Here is a 23,684-nt window from a genome sequence, read left to right on the forward strand (position 1 = left end):
AGAGCACATGCAATTTGTGTGTGTCTGTTTTCTGGACCTGCAGCCACTGGAAATGTCTGATTATTAATCTAAGTCCTCCCCTGCAGGTAATCTCACCAATATTGGTTTACAAATGAGATAATTTTGGACCATCCTAGTAATGATGTTTCTGCTTGTTGCTATGAATACTTCATCACCTGAGGAGTGGACTTTATCTTTCCTTTATGTGTCCCATGGACTTACGCAAATGTTCCTACTTGCTACTACCATTTTCAATCAACTCTCAGTTCCTAGTATTTGAACTCTGGAACTCTAATGCAAATGCAAGAGCAATTGCGCAATTAGTATTTTAATATTATTGCTCTTCAATCCAATTTCTGATTAGTTTAAACAATTGGCTTCTTAGAGCAAGAGTTTTCATTTGGAGATCTCGGAGTTTTGAGCATGTGCTCTGCTGCCCAATTGGCTTCGCAGAGCATGAATTTTCATCTGGAGATCTCGGAGTTTTGACCAACATAAAATACCCTGTTTATGTCACATGTACTCCACCTCCCAACTGACAGTTTCATTTCAGGGTGACTTTAAAAGTCTCCAGCCTGTAGTGCAGGAAAAAAACCTACACTCAAGCGTGCCATGTAACTGTCAAAGTTTCTCATTTAGATCTTACACCTACATCTACATCTACTCCACCAGCCACATAATGATGTGTGGTAGGGGGTACTTTTGATATCACAAACTGATGCCTCATCCCCTGTTCAGTCACAAATGGCACATGGCAAGAATGACTGTCAGTAAGCCTCTGTATTAGCCCTAATTTCTTGAATTTTCTTGCCATGGTCATTGCAAGAGATATAGATGGGAGGAAGTAATATGTTGTTCAACTATTTCCAGAAAGCACTCTCTCGAAATGCACAACACCTCTCTTGTAGCGGCCGGCCGCAGTGGCCTCGCGGTTCTAGGCGCGCAGTCCGGAACCGTGCGACTGCTACAGTCGCAGGTTCGAATCCTGCCTCGGGCATGGATGTGTGTGATGTCCTTAGGTTAGTTAGGTTTAAGTAGTTCTAAGTTTTAGGGGACTGATGACCACAGCAGTTGAGTCCCATAGTGCTCAGAGCCATTTTTTTTTCTCTTGTAGCGTCCGTCACTGTAGTTTGTTGAGCATTTCTGTAACATTCTCATTCCAACTAAATGATCTTGTGATGAAACGTTCAACTCTTTGTAGGATCCCCCCCCCTCTCTCTCTCTCTCTTCTATGAGTATTTCTGTAATGTTCTCATTCCAACCAAATGATCTTGTGATGAAATGTGCCACTATTTGTTGGCTCTCTCTCTCCCCCCCCCCCTCTCTCTCTCTCTCTCTCTCTGTTTCTCTCTCTTATATGAGTCCTACCCGGTAAGGATCCCAAATTGATGAACAGTACTCTAGAATTGGTCAAACTTGGTCAAACAAGTGCCTTGTAAGCCACTGCCTTCATGAATGAGTTACGTTTTCTGAAGATTCTTCACATGAACCTTAGTCTGAGATCTGTTTCTCTTACTATTTGTTTTATACGTGGTCATCCCACTAAAGGTCACTCTGGATATGTACTCTTCGATATTTTACGGTAGACACTGTTTCCAGACATTCTTCATAATCTACTCAGCACCACAGGACCCACTCATGCCTCAGAACGAGGCTACAAGCCAATAACTGTGATGAGAACCCACGAATGAGGTTAGCTGTGGTGGTGGCCACTTTCAGAAATCTTTGAAAGTAACCGAGATTTGTCTCCAATCCTAGATGACTGATGTTTGTGCTGATGTGAGTGATGATATTCAGATGACTTCAACTTGAGCTTTTGGTTGCTACTATGATAGCCTTGGTGCAGAATTCCTTCCAGGACACACACTGAGTGCATAATGGTTTGTTTCCTCTCATGTCAAGCTATTTCCTCAAGAGGGTCAATCAAACTTCTAATGTTGCTACCTTCAGCCAGAAACATATTTTTCCCTTTCTAATGATGTCCACACAAAAACGAAGTTGAAACCACTGCTCAGTGAGGACATATAAGTCCTACCACTCTGCTTCAGCGCAGTGAGGCAATGCCTCACACATATATGTTATATATGCTGGAACAGCCTTTTGCCAATTTACCATATAAGAAATTTTCTGTAAAATAAATCTACACTTAGATACCATGTGGTAGTCATCAACAGGTGACAATTTGGTGTCAGGTCAGTATTCTTTGAGGACCACAACGGCAACAGAGGAAAACTCGGTCTATATCTACATCTACATCTATACTCTGCAAATCATTGTGAAGTGGATGGCAGAGGCCCCCTGTACCAGTGCTTTGGGGACCAATGTACTAGTTACAAGGAATGGAACTTGAATAGTGGCAACTATTTATCTACAGCTCGTGCAAAATAGATACATGTTTCAAAGTTTTACTGACCTTAAAAGTAGTCACCAGCATTGTGCATAACCCATTGCCAGTGATGTGGAAGTTGTAGGACACTCTTAGCAGTGCCAGTTGTGTTGACAGTTCGAGCGGTGCGGTTTATTGCCTGACGAATTTGTAGCAGTTCTGAAGCGAATGCCGTGAAGTGTTTCCTTCAGTTTAGAAATCGAGTTGAACTCATGAGGGCTTAAGTCAGGGGAGTGCAGTAGGTGGTGTAGCACTTAGCAGCCCCATAAGTCAAACAAATTAGTAACAGCTTGGACAGTACGTGCGTGAGCATTGTCCTGCAAAATGATAGTCAGGTCCTGCAGAAAGTGTCATCAGTTCTGTCTCTATACTGTTCATTTTTGGAGTGCAGCCTATGACCAGCTTAGAGACAGAACTGATGACACTTTCTGCAAGACCTGATCACCATTTTGCAGGACAATGCTGAAGCACTTACAGCGCTATCCGTTACCGATTTGTTTGACTATTAAAGTTCCAACCCTTGTATTAGGGCTTTCTTTTACCCATTCCAGTCATGTATGGACCATGGGAGAGCTAATTGTTTATATGCCTCTGAGAGTGTTGTAATTAATGTAATTTTATCCTCGCAATCCCAATGGGAAATATACAGGGTGTTTCAAAAATGACCGGTATATTTGAAACGGCAATACAAACTAAACGAGCAGCGATAGAAATACACCGTTTGTTGTAATATGTTTGGGACAACAGTACATTTTCAGGCAAACAAACTTTCGAAATTACAGTAGCTACAATTGTCAACTACAGATGGCGCTGCGGTCTGGGAAACTCTATAGTACGATATTTTCCACATATCCACCATGAATAGCAATAATATGGCGTAGTCTCTGAATGAAATTACTCGATACCTTTGACAACGTGTCTGGCGGAATGGCTTCACGTGCAGATGAGATGTACTGCTTCAGCTGTTCAATTGTTTCTGGATTCTGGCGGTACACCTGGTCTTTCAAGTGTCCCCACAGAAAGAAGTCACAGGGGTTCATGTCTGGCGAATAGGGAGGCCAATCCACGCCGCCTCCTGTATATTTCGGATAGCCCAAAGCAATCACACGATCATCGAAATATTCATTCAGGAAATTAAAGACGTCGGCCGTGCGATGTGGCTGGGCACCATCTTGCATGAACCACGAGGTGTTCGCAGTGTCGTCTAAGGCAGTTTGTACCGCCACAAATTCACGAAGAATGTCCAGATGCGTGATGCAGTAATCGTTTCGGATCTGAAAAATGGGCCAATGATTCCTTTGGAAGAAATGGCGGCCCAGACCATTACTTTTTGAGGATGCAGGGACGATGGGATTGCAACATGGGGCTTTTCGGTTCCCCATATGCACCAGTTCTGTTTATTGACGAAGCCGTCCAGGTAAAAATAAGCTTCGTCAGTAAACCAAATGCTGCCCACATGCATATCGCCGTCATCAATCCTGTGCACTATATCGTTAGCGAATGTCTCTCGTGCAGCAATGGTAGTGGCGCTGAGGGGTTCCCGCGTTTGAATTTTGTATGGATAGAGGTGTAAACTCTGGCGCATGAGACGATACGTGGACGTTGGCGTCATTTGGACCGCAGCTGCAACACGGCGAACGGAAACCCGAGGCCGCTGTTGGATCACCTGCTGCACTAGCTGCGAGTTGCCCTCTGTGGTTGCCGTACGTGGTCGCCCTACCTTTCCAGCTCGTTCATCCGTCACGTTCCCAGTCCGTTGAAATTTTTTCAAACAGATCCTTTATTGTATCGCTTTTCGGTCCTTTGGTTACATTAAACTTCCATTGAAAACTTCGTCTTGTTGCAACAACACTGTGTTCTAGGCGGTGGAATTCCAACACCAGAAAAATCCTCTGTTCTAAGGAATAAACCATGTTGTCCACAGCACACTTGCACGTTGTGAACAGCACACGCTTACAGCAGAAAGACGACGTACAGAATGGCGCACCCACAGACTGCGTTGTCTTCTATATCTTTCTCATCACTTGCAGCGCCATCTGTTGTTGAAAATTGTAACTACTGTAATTTCGAAAGTTTGTCCGCCTGAAAATGTACTGTTGTCCCAAGCATATTGCAACAAACGGTGTATTTCTATCGCTGCTCGTTTAGTTTTTATTGCCGTTTCAAATATACCGGTCATTTTTGAAACACCCTGTATATTGGGGGTTGTAGTATATTCCTAGAGACATCATTTAAAACCAGTTCTTGAAACTTTGTCAGTAGACTTCCTTGGGATAGTTTGCGTCTATGGTTATGAGTCTGCCTGTTCAGTTCTTTCAGCAGCACAGTGACAATCTCCAATAGGTCAAACAAATCTGTGGCCATTCGTGCTGCCCTTCACTGTATAGATTTAATATTCACTGTTAATCCTATTTGGCTTTCTCTTGTGCTTTTTTTTGTGGGGGTGGGGGAATGATGGACCAAACAATGAGGTCAACAGTCTCTCGATTGAAGAGTGGTGCATGCAGAAGGAGAGACATCCACCAAGAATGTTTCCTGATCTGGTCGGGTGATGAGGCTAAAAATGTAATGGACATGTTTTAAACTGTCAATAATAAAAGCAAGATGGAGATAGGGAAGTCAGCAGGTGGGCACTCCTGGGGTTGTCAATGTGACAGGAAACGTCTCACCCACACCTGTCCCACCCCTGATCCCTGACAGTCAAGAATGCCCATTATTCAACAGAATGTGGCACACAGAATAGAAAATTGGGTGCAGCAGAAACAAGGCAAAACAAATCAATAAAAACAGAATAATAGAATGATGAAAGAGTAGCCTCACGAAGGAGGCAGAGTTGGGGATTCCCTAGACCTAGCTTACAATGGAGCACCCCCCCCCCTCCCCCCAAAATCCCCAACCACCCAGTCCTGCTCTGGAGGACTCATAACTGGAAAAAACACGCTTTCACGGAGAAAACTGAGAACCAGGTCAATTATCTGTGAACTGTCTGCCAATATTAGAGAAAATGAATCTGGAAGTCCAAACTTAGCATGGAGGACTAAAAGGAGGGTGCGTTGCACCAAGATCTGAGCTACCGTCTGTATGGCTTCACAACCAAAATGTGGGATTGGTTCGTTACACATAGGAAAACTATGGATTAATCTGCTACGATCAATGTGGAGATGACATAGGACTGTGGATTCCTTCTGGGAGAAGTGTATGGAAGAACGCCATGCTGCAGTAGTGTCCTTGATTGTGGGGAGTTATTTAAAAGGGGTATCAGCCCAACAGATGACATTCAGTTTCCGAACAAGCAGAGATTTCCTGTGCACCCGAAAATTCACACTCGGGGCTAGCAGAGCGAAAGGGCAGCGAGTAATGCTGCTCTAATCAAAGGGTTGGCCAGTTCATTTCCTGGGACACCCAGATGACTTGAGACCCAGAGTATGACAACTGAGCAGACAGCATGACGAAGTTCTGCTAGAAGGTTATGAACAGTGGAGATCAAAGGGCGACAAGAATAGCATTGGGAAATAGCCTGAAGACTGCTCATCAAGTCAGTACATATTGAAACATGGTCAAGGACCGCTCACTTAATAAAATTGAGGGCTCTGACAACGGCTGCCAGCTCTGCCATAAACACACTAAATGTTTCTGGGAGTAAGTAGCATTCCATACTAGCAGGAGATGTAGAAGCATATAGCATCTAATCCACGCTTTTAGAGCAGTTGATGTAAAATATGATAGCGCCTTGGATCTCTTGAAGAACTGGATGATGAACAGATGCTGAAAGGTCTTTGGGGGCGACCGAGACTTTAAGACCTGGGAAGAAATTGGTCCTAATCCATAGCTTGAGCAACATCCAAGGTGGGCTGTGTAAAAAAACATGGGGAGCACAATCCACAGACTGGAGATGGAGAACTTGGCAGAGAGAAGCGAGGCATATTTCAACAGGTAGTTCCTCACAATCACAGGAATCAGGAAACGACACAAGGGATACATGTGATGATAATGGAACTACCGAATAGTTATGGTAAAGGAGAGCTAGTACCATCGAATCTGAATGGGGAAGATCGCCACTTCGGTAAGGAGGACTGTCTACAGGATCAGTGTGAAACGCACTGGTGGACAGATGCACGCTCTGATGGTGGACTGGGTCTGACAGTTTAAGGCTGAAGGAGCCGCCAAGCCATAAACCTTGCAATTGTAGTCCAGTCAATATGAAACCAAGGTTCAGTAAATATAGATAAAGTGTAGCACAATCTACAACCCAAGATGGGTGGGCAAGGTAGCAAAGAATATCAAGCTTCTAAACACAGTTGGTCTTCAGATGATAAATATTTTCAGACAGGTCAGCTTTTTATCAAAAAGGAGGCCCAAGAAATTGAACTGGGCTACAACATCCAGGTGCTGGACACCTAAGCAGAGTGCTGGGTCAGGATGGACTGTGGTACAACAGCAAAAACGAAAGACCTGCGTTTTTGTACGGGAGAACTGGAAAACATGGCAAAAAGCTCATTATTTAGAGGCCCACCGGACTGCACATTGGAGCTGTTGTTCAGCAGAGGCTAACATATGGCAGCTGTACCGAACACAGAAATCTTCGACATACAATGTAAGGGTGCCCAGAGGCCCAACCGAGCTCAAAAACCTATTAATGGCGATGAGGAACTCTACAAAGAGCCCTGGTGGGCGCCATTATCTTGAATCCATGGGGAGCTGAGAGAAGAGCCGAATCTAACCCAAAATAACCGGTGGGATAAAACAAACAAATAAACAGTGGTAGGGAACCTCAAAAGCGCCCGTCATGAATATTGAGTAAAATGTCATATGCCTCATACAGGTCAAAAAAGAATGCAGCAAGATGTTGACGTTTCTAAAAAGCTTGTCGGATTGCTGTTTCCAACCTAAGCTAATGTTCGGTTGTGAATCGTCCCTACAGGCAATCACGCTGAAATGGAGACAATAGGCCCCAAGATTCAAGGAACCCAGCATAATCTGCAAGCAACCATCCTTTCAAGAAGCTTACAGAGAATGTTGGTCAGGCTAATAGGCACATAACTGTCAAGAGACATTGCGTTCTTTCCTGGCTTAAGGATGGGGGCCATTATGCTGTCTCACTATTGCGAAGGGAAGGCACCTTGGAGCCAAAGCAGGTTGAAGACGAGATATTGCCTTTGAGGAACATTCAAGAGTTGAATCATCTGATTGTGAATTGAAACAGGGCCTGAGGCGATGTCGTGGGCCGAGGCGAGACCCTGAAGTAGTATAGGATTCAGTTTGATGAAGAGTGAAATTAAAGGGATGTCTTCAACTTGTCGTTTCTGCAGTAGATAGGTAGCTGGATAGGAGGAGGACACCAATGCTATAACAAAGTGGGCCGCGAGGTGTTCTGCAAGAACTGATGAATCAGTACAAAGATCACCCTGTAGGAGAAGACCACACACAGCTGTTGAACGTTGGCAGTCCATAAGACTGTGGAGACTGGCCCACACCAGAGGCTTGCGTCCCAAGAGATTAGATTGAGCTCCCAGCATTCCTACATACTGTGTTTAATTAAATAACGAGCCTTTCCATGAAGCTGCTTAAAAGCGATAAGGTTGGTCTGCAAAGGAAAGTATTTGAATAGTTGCAGGGCTCATCGACTATCTCGAAAAGCTATTGCACTGTCTTTGGTCTGGAGACCTGAAGAAACAGGAATGACAGTTCCAGTGGCGCGATGATTGCATCTCAGATGCCTTGCACAACCTCATGAATACAATCTGACAGAGAGGCAGAGACTATAACACCAGAGGCATGCAAAGGCTAGTTAGCTCTGACAAATGCTCAATGTGTTAGTCAGTCTGTCTGGTCGTGTCAAGGAATACACATTATCACTGGGAAAAGGTCACTGTCACAAAGGTCATCGTGTAGTGGCCAATGTTGTGAAGCTACACCATTAGGGAAAGAGACTGTTTGATCATTAGCTGAAAAGGTGCCATGGGAGGAATTGAAGTGGGTGGGAGAACCATCACTGAGGAAGTACAGATCATAGTCTGTGTGAAGCCGATCAATTAGAAGGCTCCTACCAAAGGAAGTGGTACTTCTCAACAGAGGGTGGTGTTTGTTGAAGTCCCTAAGCAAGAGATAAGGGGGGAAAGTTGTTGGATTAATGCAGTCAATTCAATAAGAGTAAATGGTCTGCCTGGAGGTAAATAAACGTTGCAAATGGTGACTGCTGAGGTCGTATGCGCCCACACCACTATGACATCCAACTAGGTCATTTCCAACGACATTTGTATGAAGTGAAGTACAGACCCCTCCAGATATATTCTTGGGACCAGCACAGTTCTGACAGAATGCACGATAACTACAGAGGGTGGGAGAATGATCTGTAGTGAAGTGCATTTCTTGGAGAGCAATGCAAGCCCAGAAGAAGGGGAAACAAGGTGCTGTAGTTCCGACAGGTAACAGTATTACTATTACAAGGGGCCAGGAGGGCTAGTCACGCTACATCATCACTGACTGTCAACAGTGGGGATAGAACCACATCTACAAACATAGGGTCAGAAACCAAATGTGTGGGGAGACCTGGTGTCTCTGGGGCACCAGAGAAGTATTGTCCTGAGCCTTCTTCTTCCTTTCCTTTTCCTTCATAAACTTTGGAAAAGGTTCCTTCAATGGGGAGACCTTGGACCCACAGGCGATGGCTACTTCAACCATTATTTGGTGTTAGGCCTCCATTACGGGGATTGCTGTGGAGAGGAATCCCAAGAGGGACTGTGCTGGAAGATCTGATTTGGGAAGGTTGAGGTAGGAGGGGGGGAGGGGGGGATGAGTGGATGTAGATGTAGATAACGTTCATTATAAACGTGATGATGTTTAACGAGTCACACGAACCAGAATTTCACACATTAATTACACGCATGTATATGACAACATGCAGGCCGTTTACTCGAGTGGGAAGTTACTCAAAACTGTTATCCTGTGAGAGATCAGCGGATGAAAATACGAAATATACGTCCCTCTACTGATTCCGATGTTCTTAAAGTTAGAAAATATATATATGATGCAGTACCTGAACTTAATGAGATTTTCACTCTGCAGTGGAGTATGCACTGATATGAAACTTCCTGGCAGATTAACACTGTGTGCCGTACCGAGACTCGAACTCGGGACCTTTGCCTTTCGCGGGCAAGTGCGGGCGGGCAAGTTGGTAGAGCACTTGCCCGCGAAAGGCGAAGGTCCCGAGTTCGAGTCTCGGTCCGGCACACAGTTTTCATCTGCCAGGAAGTTTCAACTGTTTAAAGGGGTTTACAATAAGAGTTACAGTTTCAGTTTTCATGAATATGCACGTCCGTAGAGTGTCAATACATCTTGTCTGTACGTTACGTAAAACCGGAAATGTCAGAATTTTGATAGTGCAACAGTAGATGACCTTTTCCCACAAAGTTTAAATAAAGGTTATTTGTCCAAAATTAATTAAGAACTTTAACGAAACTATGATTCATTATTTTGTATGGTGAAAGTTGGTACAGAGCCTGACAACAATACATATGCTAAAAAAAACTCATTCTTCGTCCTGATTCAAATCAAATGGTAGATCATTGCCAAAGAACAAATTCAACAAAAGACACGAGGTACAACTATGTGAAAAGACCTTGTGGTGCCTCTCAGATATTCCAACGCAGGTTTCAACAAGTTACTTGGTGACATTCACATATTCCTACTTCTGCCGACTAGAAGCTATTACTTCGCTAAATGCTGTTATGATTTTACGGGAACCCCATATTACTAGCGTTCTCCCGTCGCCTTCGCAGTAAGCTTAGCGTCTTAGAGAAGCGGGATGCTCGGGCTAACTTACCACTGTGACAGCGTCGTTGAGCAGCGATTCTCCAAAAACGACGATGTAGAGGATCTCGTTGACGTGGATCTCCTCGAACACGGCCAGCACCGCGACAGGGTCGACTGCCGAGATGAGTGCCGAGAAGAGGAACATGTCCAAGAGAGGCGTCTCGCAGCCGAAGAGATCGGTCTGTCCCGCTGCCCAGAGCGACAGGCCGATAGTCAGCGTGTTGAAGATGGTGCCCACCACGGCGAAGAGCAGGATCGTGCCCAGGTGGTCGAAGAACAGACGGTTGGGCATGAAGTAGCCGGCGTCCAGGATGATGGGCGGCAGCATGTACAGGAAGAAGATGTCGGGCGTAAGAGTGCTGACGTGCACCTTGCCCGCGTAGAAGAGAATCGCCCCGATCAGCAGCCCCACCACGATCAGCAGGCAAGACTCCGGGAACATCTTGCTCACCTTCGGCGCCATGTGGAAGGCTGCACACAAAGAAAAGGCGCAGCCGTCAGTTGCGGACTACTCTCTCCAGCTCTGAGCACCAAACACTGCATCTAACAACAGTATGACATTAAATTTATCGTCTGATGATCTTAGACAATCACAACTGAGTTAAATATTACAAAAATATAAATTATAAACAACCAGTTAACTAAACAAAAGGGAAAAAAGTCAGAGACCTTCTATCCACTCAGTTTCTTAGTTCTTTCACAGATTCGGCGACGGCATGTACGGCGCAGTCCTGAACGATATGCGGCACTGCGTGCATCATCTCACTGCAATTACCGTTTGGAAAGTCTGGCCATCTTCGTCTGCAGAAAGTTGCACCTGTTCACCCTCTCCCACATCCGATTCGGTTCAGTTTGTGTCATGTGGAGCCAGGAAGGTTGAAGCCTGAGAGTCTGATAGTGATGTTTTCAACTAGTGAGAAGCTTTGCTGGGGTTTGGATGATCAGTCCGATTCATGCAGCCACAGGATTGTAAGTGCTGGTTAACAGGCCCGGGCTGACGAGATTTCACTCGGATTGTAGAACCTTTCTGAGTGGTATCATGTGATGGAAGAGAATGATTCTTCTGTGTTATTTTCCATAACCAAGCGAAGACTTACTGTTTTCTTACGAGTTGTGGGTGACGTTTCTTAGCACTAGCAGCCAATGAACAGACGCAAGCAGGAGCGCACGACTATGGTTTGATACGTCTAGTAAATTTCATGAAAAAACAGAAAATTTTTGCTGTTCTTTCGTGGCTGGTAAACTTGATTATTCCAAGGATCATATAAAGAATTCCAACAACGTACAGTTCATTGTTGACAGCCGTCTGAATTGGTCGGTGTATCAGCAGCGACTGGAAATGGAGAAAACCGAGTTTCGTGTCTTTACTACACTTTTTCATTTGAAACATAACTATGTTTGAAACATAACTAATGAGGAGGTATTGAATAGAATTGGAGAGAAGAGGAGTTTGTGGCACAACTTGACAAGAAGAAGGGACCGGTTGGTAGGACATGTTCTGAGGCATCAAGGGATCACAAATTCAGCATTGGAGGGCAGCGTGGAGGGTAAAAATCGTAGAGGGAGACCAAGAGATGAATACACCAAGCAGATTCAGAAGGATGTAGGTTGCAGTAAGTACTGGGAAATGAAGAAGCTTGCACAGGATAGAGTAGCATGGAGAGTTGCATCAAACCAGTCTCAGGACTGAAGACAACAAGAACAACAGGTTGGCACTGCCACACAAATCAAAGCAGAACTGGATGAGGTCCATGTGGACTCTGCGCCATCATTAGAGACTATTTACTTTTGTACTAATGAAGTTAAACATGGTGGGACAAGCACCAAAGACGAAGCGCGCTCTGGCCGTCCAACTGAGGTCACCACAATGGAATCCATTTACAAAATCCATGATGTGGTTGAGGCAAGACCGATGAATAAAAATTTGTGATATTTCTGAGACAGACATCTCAACTGAGATGGCTATGAAGACGCTGTGTGTGAGGTGGGTGCTGCTATTGCTCACAGTCGACCAAAAGCGCATCCGGCACAACATTTCAACATTACGTCTGGCGTTGTTTATTAGCAATCCGTAGGACTATTTGCGCCGATCTGTGACTTTTTATGAAATGTTGATGCATCTTTCCACACCAGAGTCAAAACGACGGACAAAGTCTGATGAGAGTGTTCTGAGGAAGGCAAAGAACATTTTGTCAGCTGGTAATGTGATGGACACTGTAGTCTGGGATTCCCAAGGAATAATCCTCAAATTATTTCGAGAAAGACAGAACCACAACTGGACTCTGTTATACTTGGTAGTTGAATCGTTTTAAATTTGCAGTGGCTGAAAAACGATCAAGTCTGGTATGCAAAAAAGTGAGCTTTCAACATGATAACGCTCCATCCAACACATCAGCGATAACTATGGCGGCAGTGCATGAACTGGGCTTTGACTTGGTTTCTCACCCGCCCTGTTCACTAGACTTAGCCCCAAGTGGCTTCTTCCTGTCCTCCAACATGAAACTTTGGCTTGCTGGAACGAAATTTTCATCAAATGAGGGAGTGATAGTTGTAGTCGACGAGTATTTTGCAGAGTTTGACAGAAATTTTTTTTCGAATGGATGGAAAAGCTGGGAATCGCTGGACCAAGTGTATATCCCTCAAAGTAGAGTATGTCCAGACGTAAGGTAAGTTGTTTACGAAACAATTTTTTTAGCTATTTTACCAGAATTATCAAAAAAACCTCGTACTACAATGTGCACGACGGTTTGCCGAAGCTGAACAGTCAACAGGTGGAAGTGGGAACTGTTGAGCCATACAGTTGAATGGGCAGTACTCTGTTGATGATTACTAAAGCCAGCGCTGGTGTTCTCAGAGTGTCTGTATTGGATTCATGTCGAATTCTAATTAGCTTCTGCAACCAATTATTGTGGCTCTTCGCTGTTGCTACTCGTATGCTACTACTACCACTATGCTATGGTCTAAACCAGGGGTTCCTAAACTTTTCCTCTGGTGGAACACTTTATGAGAAATCCCATACTTTGATGAATACTTTCTTCTTTGAAGGTTAATAAAAAAATTTTAATAATGAGAAAACTTGCTTTATCCAGTGATTACTTCAATTCTGAATTATAATTAATAACACAGATATCACAGTAATATTTTTATAAATTTGTGTCGTCAAATTTTAAAAAAAAGGCATGTTATGAAAAGGTTTTCGCGGAACACTTATTCACTTCCTACGGGACACCAGTGTTCTGCGGAATACAGTTTGAGAAATGCTTGTCTAAACAATATCGAGAAGTAGGTTTTCGGCCAGGAAAATTTTTTTGATCATTTTATATGCAATCATATTATCACAAGGGCAGTGTCCAAATACTGGCTGTTTAAAACCAAGTTCTGTCTGCCCGAGAAGCTAAGAGAAACGGCGGGATAGAGTTTCCTCAGTCTTGCAGGACACGATATAATCCTCCTTTAGATTTCTGTATGATCGATAATTCCACTATATCAATTTTCAAATGATTTATGAAAATAAATGAACTTCAAAAAAGAGTTGGCGAAGTTTGTTAAATAATATCTACGTCTACACTCCATAAATCACTATGAAATGGGTGGAAAAGGGTACTCCTTATCCTGCCAGTTCTTAGGGCTTCGCGTTTGAATCACGGGAAGAATGGATATTTAAACGCCTCTGTATGCGCTATATTAAAGCTACTCTTGTTTTAATGATCGCGGGAGCGATCCGAAAGAGGCTGTAATAAACCTAAATTTCTTACTTAAAATTGATTCTTGAAACTTTATTAAACAGGCTTTCACGGGATTCTTTGCGTCTACATTCAAGCGTCCGCCCGATCAGTTTTTACGGCACCTCCCTCACGCTCTCCGGAGTAATAACCAACCTTTGGCCATTCGTGTGTGTACGCTGTCATACCCTGTTTGCTGTGGGCACCACACATTTGAGGAATATTCTAGGGTGGATGGCACGAGTATTTTGTGAGCAATCTCCTTTTAAGGCTGAGTGCATTTTCCTAGCAGCTTTCCAATGAGTCGAAGCTTATCTGTCGGCATGGTGCTCCCATGTCCCTCGTGCCAATGATTCGACCTTTCACAAAATACAAGAGAAGGCGATGGGCTGTACGTGTTTGTTCTGTGGGTGTGTTGTGCTTCGACCTGCGTCTGAGAACTTCGACTCACGTTAGACGCAGCCAATATTCATCACTTGCTCGCACCATTCATCTGTGGGAATGGCGTTTATCTGTGCAGGATATAAGCTAATATAACGATAAAATTTGAATAAATATACCCAACAGGCAGTGGAAATAATGATGCACCAGTTTGGTAGCAGTTGGTCAAGATCTTCATGGTGTAACATTTTCCATTTCCATCAGTATATTATTGTATTTTTTCTTTAGTGTTATTTTATTCCCCTCGGCCCAAATGGGCGGAATGGGCGGGACGGGAGGGGGGGGGGGGGGGCTATGAGCGGTACACTGAATCCGCTGTTCAGCCAAGAGAACTAGGAAAACTAAGACGAAAAAAAAGCTAACATAAAGACGAGATATTTACAAGCGAATTAGAAAAAATTGAAAGTAAAATCAATGGGAGGTTTTATATTTAAGAAACTTGAGTTCCTTTGTTTAAAACAGAAGTAATAGAAGACAAAACGAAAAACAATAAGAATACATTTAAGACATTTAAAACACGATTAAAACGCACGCTGATCGTAAAAAATGCACTTCACTGTCACTAAAATTGGAAGGACCTGCCCAACGTCTTTAGTTGGGAGGCGTGGGCGCGGGGAGGAGGGGGGGGGGGGGACGTCGCGCTTGAGGAGGGGAGAAAGGCGGAGGTATAGGGATGGAGGATTAACACGTAGTGTCGATGGAAAAGAGGTGCATGTTGGAAGACATGTAAGGAGGAATAGTTTGGTGTGTCAAAAATGGTTCAAATGGCTCTAAGCATTATGGGACTTACCATCTGAGGTCATTAGTCCCCTAGACTTAGAACTACTTAAACTTAACGAACCTAAGGACATCACACACATCTATGCCAGAGGCAGGACTCGAACCTGCGACTGTAGCAGCAGCGCGGTTCCGGACTGAAGCGCCTAGAACCGCTCGGCCACAGTGGCCGGCTTTGGTGTGTCCTAAGGCCGTAATTTGAAAGGGGAAAAAGAGAGTTGGCAAAGAAAGAGGAACAAGAAAAGGGGTCTAGGAAATGTGGGAAGGGAATGAAAAGGGAGTACTGATGAGGAGGAATGGATGGGGTGGATTTATAACTACTAGGAAGAGGAAATCTTGGAGCGGAGTTCAAGGTGAAGGGGAGGGAGACGATTGAAATTTCGGTGGGAGAGGATTTTAAGGGTGTGCAGGTGTAGGGTTTGCTTGACGTGTCGGTAGAGGCGTGCAGTTCACGAGGATTGGAAGTGACAGGGGAAACAATAGATTTATTATAGTCGAGTTTTCGGATGGTGTAGGTTGTTTGAAGGCGTTTATTGTAACTGAGAAGAAATGGAAATTTGGTAAGATTTTAAGGTATACATTTGGCGAAGGCAGGTGGATGCAGAAAGCGGGTGCAGTGAATAACGTTCAAGAATTTGGAGAGACTTACAGAACGTTGATGGGGCAGGTATGTGTGTTACATTTGCATGGGAGAGGATGGGTCGGATCAAGATATTACAAGTGTGGATGACAGTGAAAGGGAGCAATCCACAAGTTCAGCCAGTTAGTAGTTTTAGTAGTTTTGGCCTACTGTGGGCTTTCTGTTGGATGATCAATAGGTAAGGTTTCAATGTTAGTTGCTGGTCGATGTTTAAGTCAAGATATTTTAAATTATTAGTTAACTGGATGGAGGTGGAAGGTGCAGCTGATTCATCCTGTAATTATTGCCTGGGTATTGGAGGGGTTGACCTTGAGGAGCCATTGGAGTAGGGAGGATTGTTGGTATTTCGGGAACGTACAGTAGACGCCGAGGAAAGCAGTGCCATCACTTGTCAGCACACTGAAGGTGGTGGTTTGGGCATATTGACAGTCTAGAGGAGATAAAGGAAAGTAAGGAGGATGGAGCCTTCGGAACACCTGCAGTAGGATGTAAGGCACGGAAACTGGTGTTGTTAATAATGACAAAGTATGGACAATAAGGACAGTTAGATAGGGTGGATGCATAGGGCAGACATAGTTAATTGGAAATGTGTAAGTCTGGAGTTTGAAAGGAAGACCTGAACGTTATACATCGTCACAGGCTTTCTCTAATTCAAGGGAGGCAAAAATAACTGTTTTACAGTGGCTGAGCTGATGGGATAGGAGATGAGAGAGGTAGAGCTGGTCATCTGAGGAGAGGTTGTGATGGAAGTTACACAGGTTAACAGAAACGAAGTGGTGTTGGTTTGGACTTTGATGCATGTGTCAGGAGACAATCTATTCGAAGACCTTGTAAAAACTGAGGTACGGCAGATGGGGTATTCTGAAGAGATATGTGTAGGGAGTTTGTGTGTTTTGAGAAAAAGTAGGATTTTGGAAATTTTTCACAGTTTAGGGTAGTAATCTGTGAAGAGGACAGTGGTATAAAGGATTGCAAGGATTACTGGAAAGGAGAAGGGAGGTTCTTTGAGTGTCAACAGGCAATACAGTCGTGCAACCAGAGCAAGTGCTACATTTTTTGTGAAGTAATTGCTTTATGTAGTGTGCTGTGATTGGTGAATTTAATTGTGTTTGCGGTATGTTCACTGGGTAGTGGAAGCTAGGACCCACAGGTGAGGCGGTGGTGTCTGTGGGTTCATGGATTGCAGGGAACAGTGAGTTATCAAAACGAAGTTCATCAGGAACTGAGAAGAAGCCAGAGAGTTAGCACGCAAAGTGGCCACCTTTGCTCAGATTCGTCAGACAGGGGATGGTTGTCGTGCAGGAGCAGATAGTGAGGGACAGGACAACTGCCAGTGAGTCGATAGAATGCTTTCCAATATTATTAAGATTAATGGGGAGTGTAGCGTTGAGTCTGGTACGTGGTGAAGCCAGTACCAGCATTTTTTTAGCATTTAATAAAATCCTGATGTTTCTCTGAATTTTGGATAAAGTAACTTTCGGTATTGGGACACATCACTGTAAAGCATCTAAATTGCTGACGTTCCGGCCGACTTGCTGCAGTCCTCTTCAGGATGGTTCACTGCTTTCTCTGTACTTGCTGGTGGCTGTGAGTGTATCCCCATCATGAATACATATGAGAGAGCAGCAGTGATGGGATTCTCGGAAAAGAAGTAAAGCTTGCAGGGTGGGGTGGGGTGGGGGGCGGGAGATGGGAAATGAAGATATATGGCCTTTCTAATAATGTAGGTGGATACTGCGTCTGACAAAGTCCGCTATGGTAAGGAAGTGGCATGAGGGATATCATCAGGTTGCAGGAACATTAGAGGGTGGCTTCCAGTCTGAGTATCTGTGAATTTCCAATAGGCATTCCAGTTGGTGTGAGTGTAGTCTTGGATAACTTTTGGATAGCGATTGGGATGGGCTGCATGGGGATGAGGTAATGTAAAGGAGATGGTGAGGAGAATGGGTAGGTGGTCACTTCCAGTTGGATCAAGGACTACTGTAATAAGACGTCCAAGGAGTTAGGGAGATGCTAAGATGACATCGGGGGTAGTGTTACTTTAACGATAAGTGTAGTGTGGAATGGGGATAATGTTACCATGGAGGTTGTCAGAAAAATGACGCCACAGCTGGATTTTGCAAAGGATTTGATATGGTTGTTGAAGTCAGCAGCAATAATATAGATGGAAAGGTACAGTCATTGTGGGTGAGGAAGTATATTGTTATCTGTATCAATATCTATATCTGTTTTTCTGTCTGTATGTGAAGGCTAACTGTAGAGATTTTGATACAGTTTTCATTAAAAAATATACTGATTCACAAGGAAGATTTGTGTACAAAATTTATTACTGCTATGACAGACAAGTCATCCGGCGATAGGAGCTTAGTGCTACCCAGGATGGGTCGCTAATTATTGTTGTAAGTAACTATGTTTTCTGCACCATATTATGTAATTCAGTTGTTACAAACACAGTTTAGTTTCTCAAGCAAACATCTCATTTCCCATCAGCCATAAGTAGTTTACTAATTCTATAGATATACATCCGCTGGTGCAAATGTGCATTGACTGCATTGTTTAATGATGTCAAAAATTATCACTCGAACGTTTTTACTGTAACGTGGTTCCAGTCCGCCTCGACCCCCTCCCCCTAGTCAAGTCGGCAATTAACAGTATTCTGCTTCGCTCCGTATTCCAACTTTGTAGTGTGATGCATGCTGCATGCAGAATGGGTCCGACAACTCGCTACGCAGATAGCCGTGAAACGGTAGAGCTGTGGCCGACAGTTCGCCGAATACTGTAATCAGCAGTGGGCCGGCAGATAAGCGCAGCTTACGTTGATAGCATTACGATGATGTGGCGGATGCGAGCAGCAGCAGGCTACGAGAGGGACGAATGGTTTACCACTGCTATCGACCTGCGCCGACGAATTCCCCGCCAGCGTTGCCACTCTTCAGTCAACACACAGGGAGGGTGGGCAACAGACACAGTAAACTGTCTCGTACGAACGCCGAACGTTTTTCGGTAGACCTCCGTTCACTAACTTTAATTATGACGAACAGTTCTGCGCAACTAATACTGCCTGTGTACCGTCTTTTGCAACTGTAATAAAAGTCTTATTCAGACCATATGCGGCTCGCATTGTTTTAAACGATATTCAGTGATCACTGTAACAGTATGGTTTTTCTTACAGATCTGTGTGCCAAGTTCGTAAACAATTTCCGTATTTTAAATTACTATTATTAAACATTAAATTATTCCAGAATAAAGTTCAGTCGTCAGTTGCAAATATATTTTTAATTCGCTTTACCAGTTTCGATAATTACTTTGTCATCCTCAGAAGCCTATAAAATTAGGGACATTATAAATCCTTAGATCTTGGCTGTACAGTTATGTGAAGTATAAGGACCTTATTTAGTGTTGGTTTAGCAGGTAGCAATATCTTCTTTATATAAGCATAATGCCATGATATGTCCAAAAATATACGTATTGTATGTGATTATTGTAAATGTAGATTAACAATTTACAGTAACTGAATCAGATCTATGCACATGTAAATTGTCAACCTTTGTTTACAATAATCATATACAATATATACATTTTTGCTTATATAATGGCATTACGCTTCTATGACGAAAATAGAGACATCTGCTAAACCAATAATTAGTAAGTATAATATACTTCTTATGCTTCACAAAAATGTATAGCCAAAGTTTAACGATTTGTATCATCTCTAATTTTGTAGGCTACTGAAGATGAGAAATTAATTTGTCGAAACCGATAAAACTGAATAAACATATATTTGCAACTGACGACTGATAACTTTATACTGAAATATATACTACAGTTGCTGAAAAGTACAGCCATAAATACAATAAGTATTAAATTATTATTATTATTATTATTATTATTATTATTATTATTCGTGGTTGTTTCCTTACTTCATTCATTAAGTTATTCTACACATATATGTTTTTATTTATTTATTTTACAAGTCCAGTTCCGCAGGACCAAATTCGGGAGCAAATCTGCAAGGTTACGGAACGTGACAGTACATGAAATTACAACAGTTGAGTAATAACAGATATAACAAAATCTTAATGAACCCAAAAAAAGGCAAGCCATAAGTTTACGTAAACGCAATCAACAATATAACACAGGAATTAGCTTAATTTTTCAAGGAGCTCCTCGACAGAATAAAAGGACTGACCCATGAGGAAACTCTTCAGTTTTGAATTGAGAGTGCGAGGATTACTGCTGAGATTTTTAAATTCTTTTGGTAGCTTATTGAATATGGATGTGGCAGTATACTGCACACATTTCTGCACAAGAGTCAATGAAGTGCGATCCAAATGCAGACTGGATTTCTGCCTAGTACTAACTTAGTGAAAGCTGCTAATTCTTGGGAATAAGCTGATTTTCCTAACAAGAAACAACAGTAAAGAATATACATATCGAGAAGGCAATGTAAGAATACCCAGCTAATGAAAAGGGGTCGACAAGACGTTCGTGAATTTACACCACTTATTACCTGAATTGCCCGTTTCTGAGCCAAAATCTCATTTGAGAATGGGAAGAGTTACCCTAAAATATAATACCATACATCATAAGCGAATGAAATAAGCAAAGTAGACTACGTTTCGTGTCGAACTATCAATCACTAAAGCTACCATTCGAATAGCAAAAATGGCACCAACACGATTCTACATTAATCTATCTTCTACATGCTATGAACTTATGTCGTGTAATGTACTATTTGAAACAGTGTAAACGTTCATTTACTACAAAGCTAGTGTCATCAGCAAACAGAAATATTTTAGAATCATCTGTTATACCAGAAGACATATAATTTATATAAATAAGAAACATGAGTGGCCCCAGCACTGATACCTGGGGCTGTGTTTGGTAGCATATATGTATTCCTCGTATAGCTGCGACAGAAGAAACGAGGACTGAAAACGAGAAAAGACCAAATATTGAGCAATTTTTCAGGTTGCAGAAGAAACTCGTCAGAAACTACTACTTCAACAATGAGTACAGAGTCTGCTATCCGAGAATTAAAGTCGTCAGTTACGATAACTTCGTTCAGTGGAAGTCAGTTTCTCCGCATTATAGCCACAGTAATGTTCTTTATGTTGTGTTACATTGTACGTTGTGTTTACATGGCTATTTGTACTGCTTGAAACAAATATATGATCCCCAACCATCACTGGACCCTATCTGTTTCGCTTTTACTGGCTTTCTCTTCTTTCTTAAGTTATAGCTTGGCCAAGTTTAACTTGACAATGTAGTTCACCTAAGGATTTAGCAACAACACAGGGTACCAAAAGAGGAGATGTACCACAGCTGAGGTATTTGTTCAGCTTACGCTAGTGCGTATTAGCAGAAGAAATCAGGTGAAGCTAACAGAGAGATTCCAAGAATCAGTTTGAGAGGCACTGGATCAGTGATCTCCCCATGAACCATGGACTTTGCTGTTGGTGGGGAGGCTTGAGTGCCTCAGCGATACAGATAGCCGTATCGTAGATGCAACCATAACGAAGTGGTATCTGTTGAGAGGTCAGACAAACGTGTGGTTTCTGATGAGGGGCAGCAGCCTTTTCAGTAGTTGCAGGGGCCACAGCCTGGATGATTGACTGATCTGGCTTGTAACACTAACCAGAACGGCCTTGATGTGCTGGTACTGCGAACAGCTGAAAGCATGGGGAAACTACAGCCGTAATTTTTCCCGAGGGCATGCAGCTTTACTGTATTGTTAAGTGATGATGGCGTCCTCTTGGGTAAAATATTCCAGAAGTAAAACAGTGCCCCATTAGGATCTCCGGGCGGAGACTACTCAGGAGGGCGTCGTATCAGGAGAAAGAAAGCTGGAGTTCTACGGATCGGAGCGTGGAATGTCAGATCCCTTAATCGGGCAGGTAGGTTAAAAAATTTAAAAAGGGAAATAGGTTAAAGTTAGATATAGTGGGAATTAGTGAAGTTCGATGGCAGGAGGAACAAAACTTCTGGTCAGGTGAATACATGGCTATAAATACAAAATCAAATAGGGTTAATTCAGGAGAAGGTTTAATAATGAATAAAAAATACAAGTTTATATGCCAACTAGCTCTGCAGATGACGAAGAGATTGATGAAATGTATGATCAGATAAAAGAAATTATTGAAATAGTGAAGGGAGACGAAGATTTAATAGTCATGGGTGACTGGAATTCGATAGCAGTAAAAGAAAGAGAAGGGAACGTAGTAGGTGAATATGGAATGGGGGTAAGAAATGAAAGAGGAATCCGCCTGGGACAATTTAGCACAAAGCATAACTTGATCGTAACTAATACTTGGTTTAAGAATCATGGAAGAAGGTTGTAAACATGGAAGAGGCCTGGAGACTCTGGAAGGTTTCAGAGAGATTATAAAATGGTAAGACAGAGATTTATGTACCAGGTTTTAATTTGTAAGACATTTCCAGGGGCAGATGTAGGCCCTGACCACAATATATGAGCTGTAGATTGAAATTGAAGAAACTACAAAAAGGTAGGAATTTAAGGAGATGGGACCTGGATAAACTGAAAGAACCAGAGGTTGTAGAGAATTTCAGGGAGAGTATTGATAATAACAGGCGAAAGAAATATACTAGAAGAACAATGGGTAGCTTTGAGAGATGAAATAGTGGAGGCAGCAGAGGATCAAGTAGGTAAAAGACGAGGGCTAGTCGAAATCATTGGGTAGCAGAAGAAATATTGATTTTAATTGATGAAAAGAGAAAATATAGAAATGCATAGGACCTGGACGAGCAAAAAGGATTACAAACGTCTCAAAAATGAGATCGATAGGAAGTACAAAATGGCTAAGCAGACAGTGAGGACAGATGTAAGGATGTAGAGGCATATCTCACTAGGGTTAAGATAGGTACTGCCTACAGGAAAATTAAAGAGACCTGGGGAGAAAAGAGGACCACTTGCATGAATATCAAAAGCTCAGATGGAAAACCAGTTCTAAGCAAAGAAGGAAAAGCAGAAAGGTGGAAGGACTATATAGAGGGTCTATACAAGGGCGGTGTACTTGAGGGTAATATTATGGAAATGGAAGAGGATGTAGATAAATATGAAATGGGAGATATGATACTGCATGAAGAGTTTGACGGACCACTGAAAAACCTAAGTCCAAACAAGGCCGACAAAACTCTACCATCTGGTGAGCAAGATGTATGAGACAGGCGAAATACCCTAAGACTTCAAGAAGAATATAATAATTGCAATCCCAAAGAAAGCAGTTTAATAAGTCACGGCTGCCAAATACTAATACGAATTCTCTACAGACGAATGGGAAAACTGTCAGAAGCAGACCTCGGGGAAGATCAGTTTGGATTCCGTAGAAATATTGGAACATGTGAGGCAATACTGACCCTACGACTTATCTTAGATGACAGATTAAGGAAAGGTAAACCTACATTTCTAGCGTTTGTGGACTTAAGAGAAAACTTTTGACAATGTTGACTGGAATACTCTCTGTCAAGTTCTGAAGATGGCAGGTGTAAAATACAGGGAGCGAAAGGTTATTTACAATTTGTACAGAAACCAGATGGTTGTTATAAGAGTCGAGGGGCATGAAAGGGAAGCAATGGTTGGGAAGGGAGTGAGACAGGATTGTAGCCTATACCCAATTTTATTCAATCTGTATATTGGCAGTAAAATAAATTAAAGAAAAATCTGGAGTAGGAATTAAAATCCATGGAGAAGAAATGAAAACTTTGAAGTTTGCCGATGACACTGTCATTCTGTCAGAGACAGCATAGGACCTGGACGAGCAGTTGAACGGAATGGACAGTGTCTTGAAAGGAGTATATAAGATGAACATCAACAAAAGCAAAATGATGATAATGGAATGTAGTCGAATTAAGTCGGGTGATTCTGAGGAAATTAGATTAGGAAATG

General features: G+C 42.8%; 1 protein-coding gene across 2 annotated transcripts in view; it reads right to left on the reverse strand.

Moving 5' to 3' along the window:
* LOC126354186 (probable Na(+)/H(+) antiporter nhx-9) overlaps positions 1-23,684 on the reverse strand; it is an 898,754-nt gene that overhangs the window by 161,130 nt on the left and 713,940 nt on the right. For both annotated transcript variants that reach the window (XM_050003636.1, XM_050003637.1), the window contains one exon: positions 10,209-10,669. In XM_050003636.1, coding sequence (XP_049859593.1) covers positions 10,209-10,669 — 461 coding nt within the window. The remainder of the gene's footprint in view (positions 1-10,208; positions 10,670-23,684) is intronic.

The sequence above is a fragment of the Schistocerca gregaria genome, chromosome 3, assembly GCF_023897955.1.
Source record: "Schistocerca gregaria isolate iqSchGreg1 chromosome 3, iqSchGreg1.2, whole genome shotgun sequence".
Taxonomy (NCBI): Eukaryota; Metazoa; Arthropoda; class Insecta; order Orthoptera; family Acrididae; genus Schistocerca; species Schistocerca gregaria.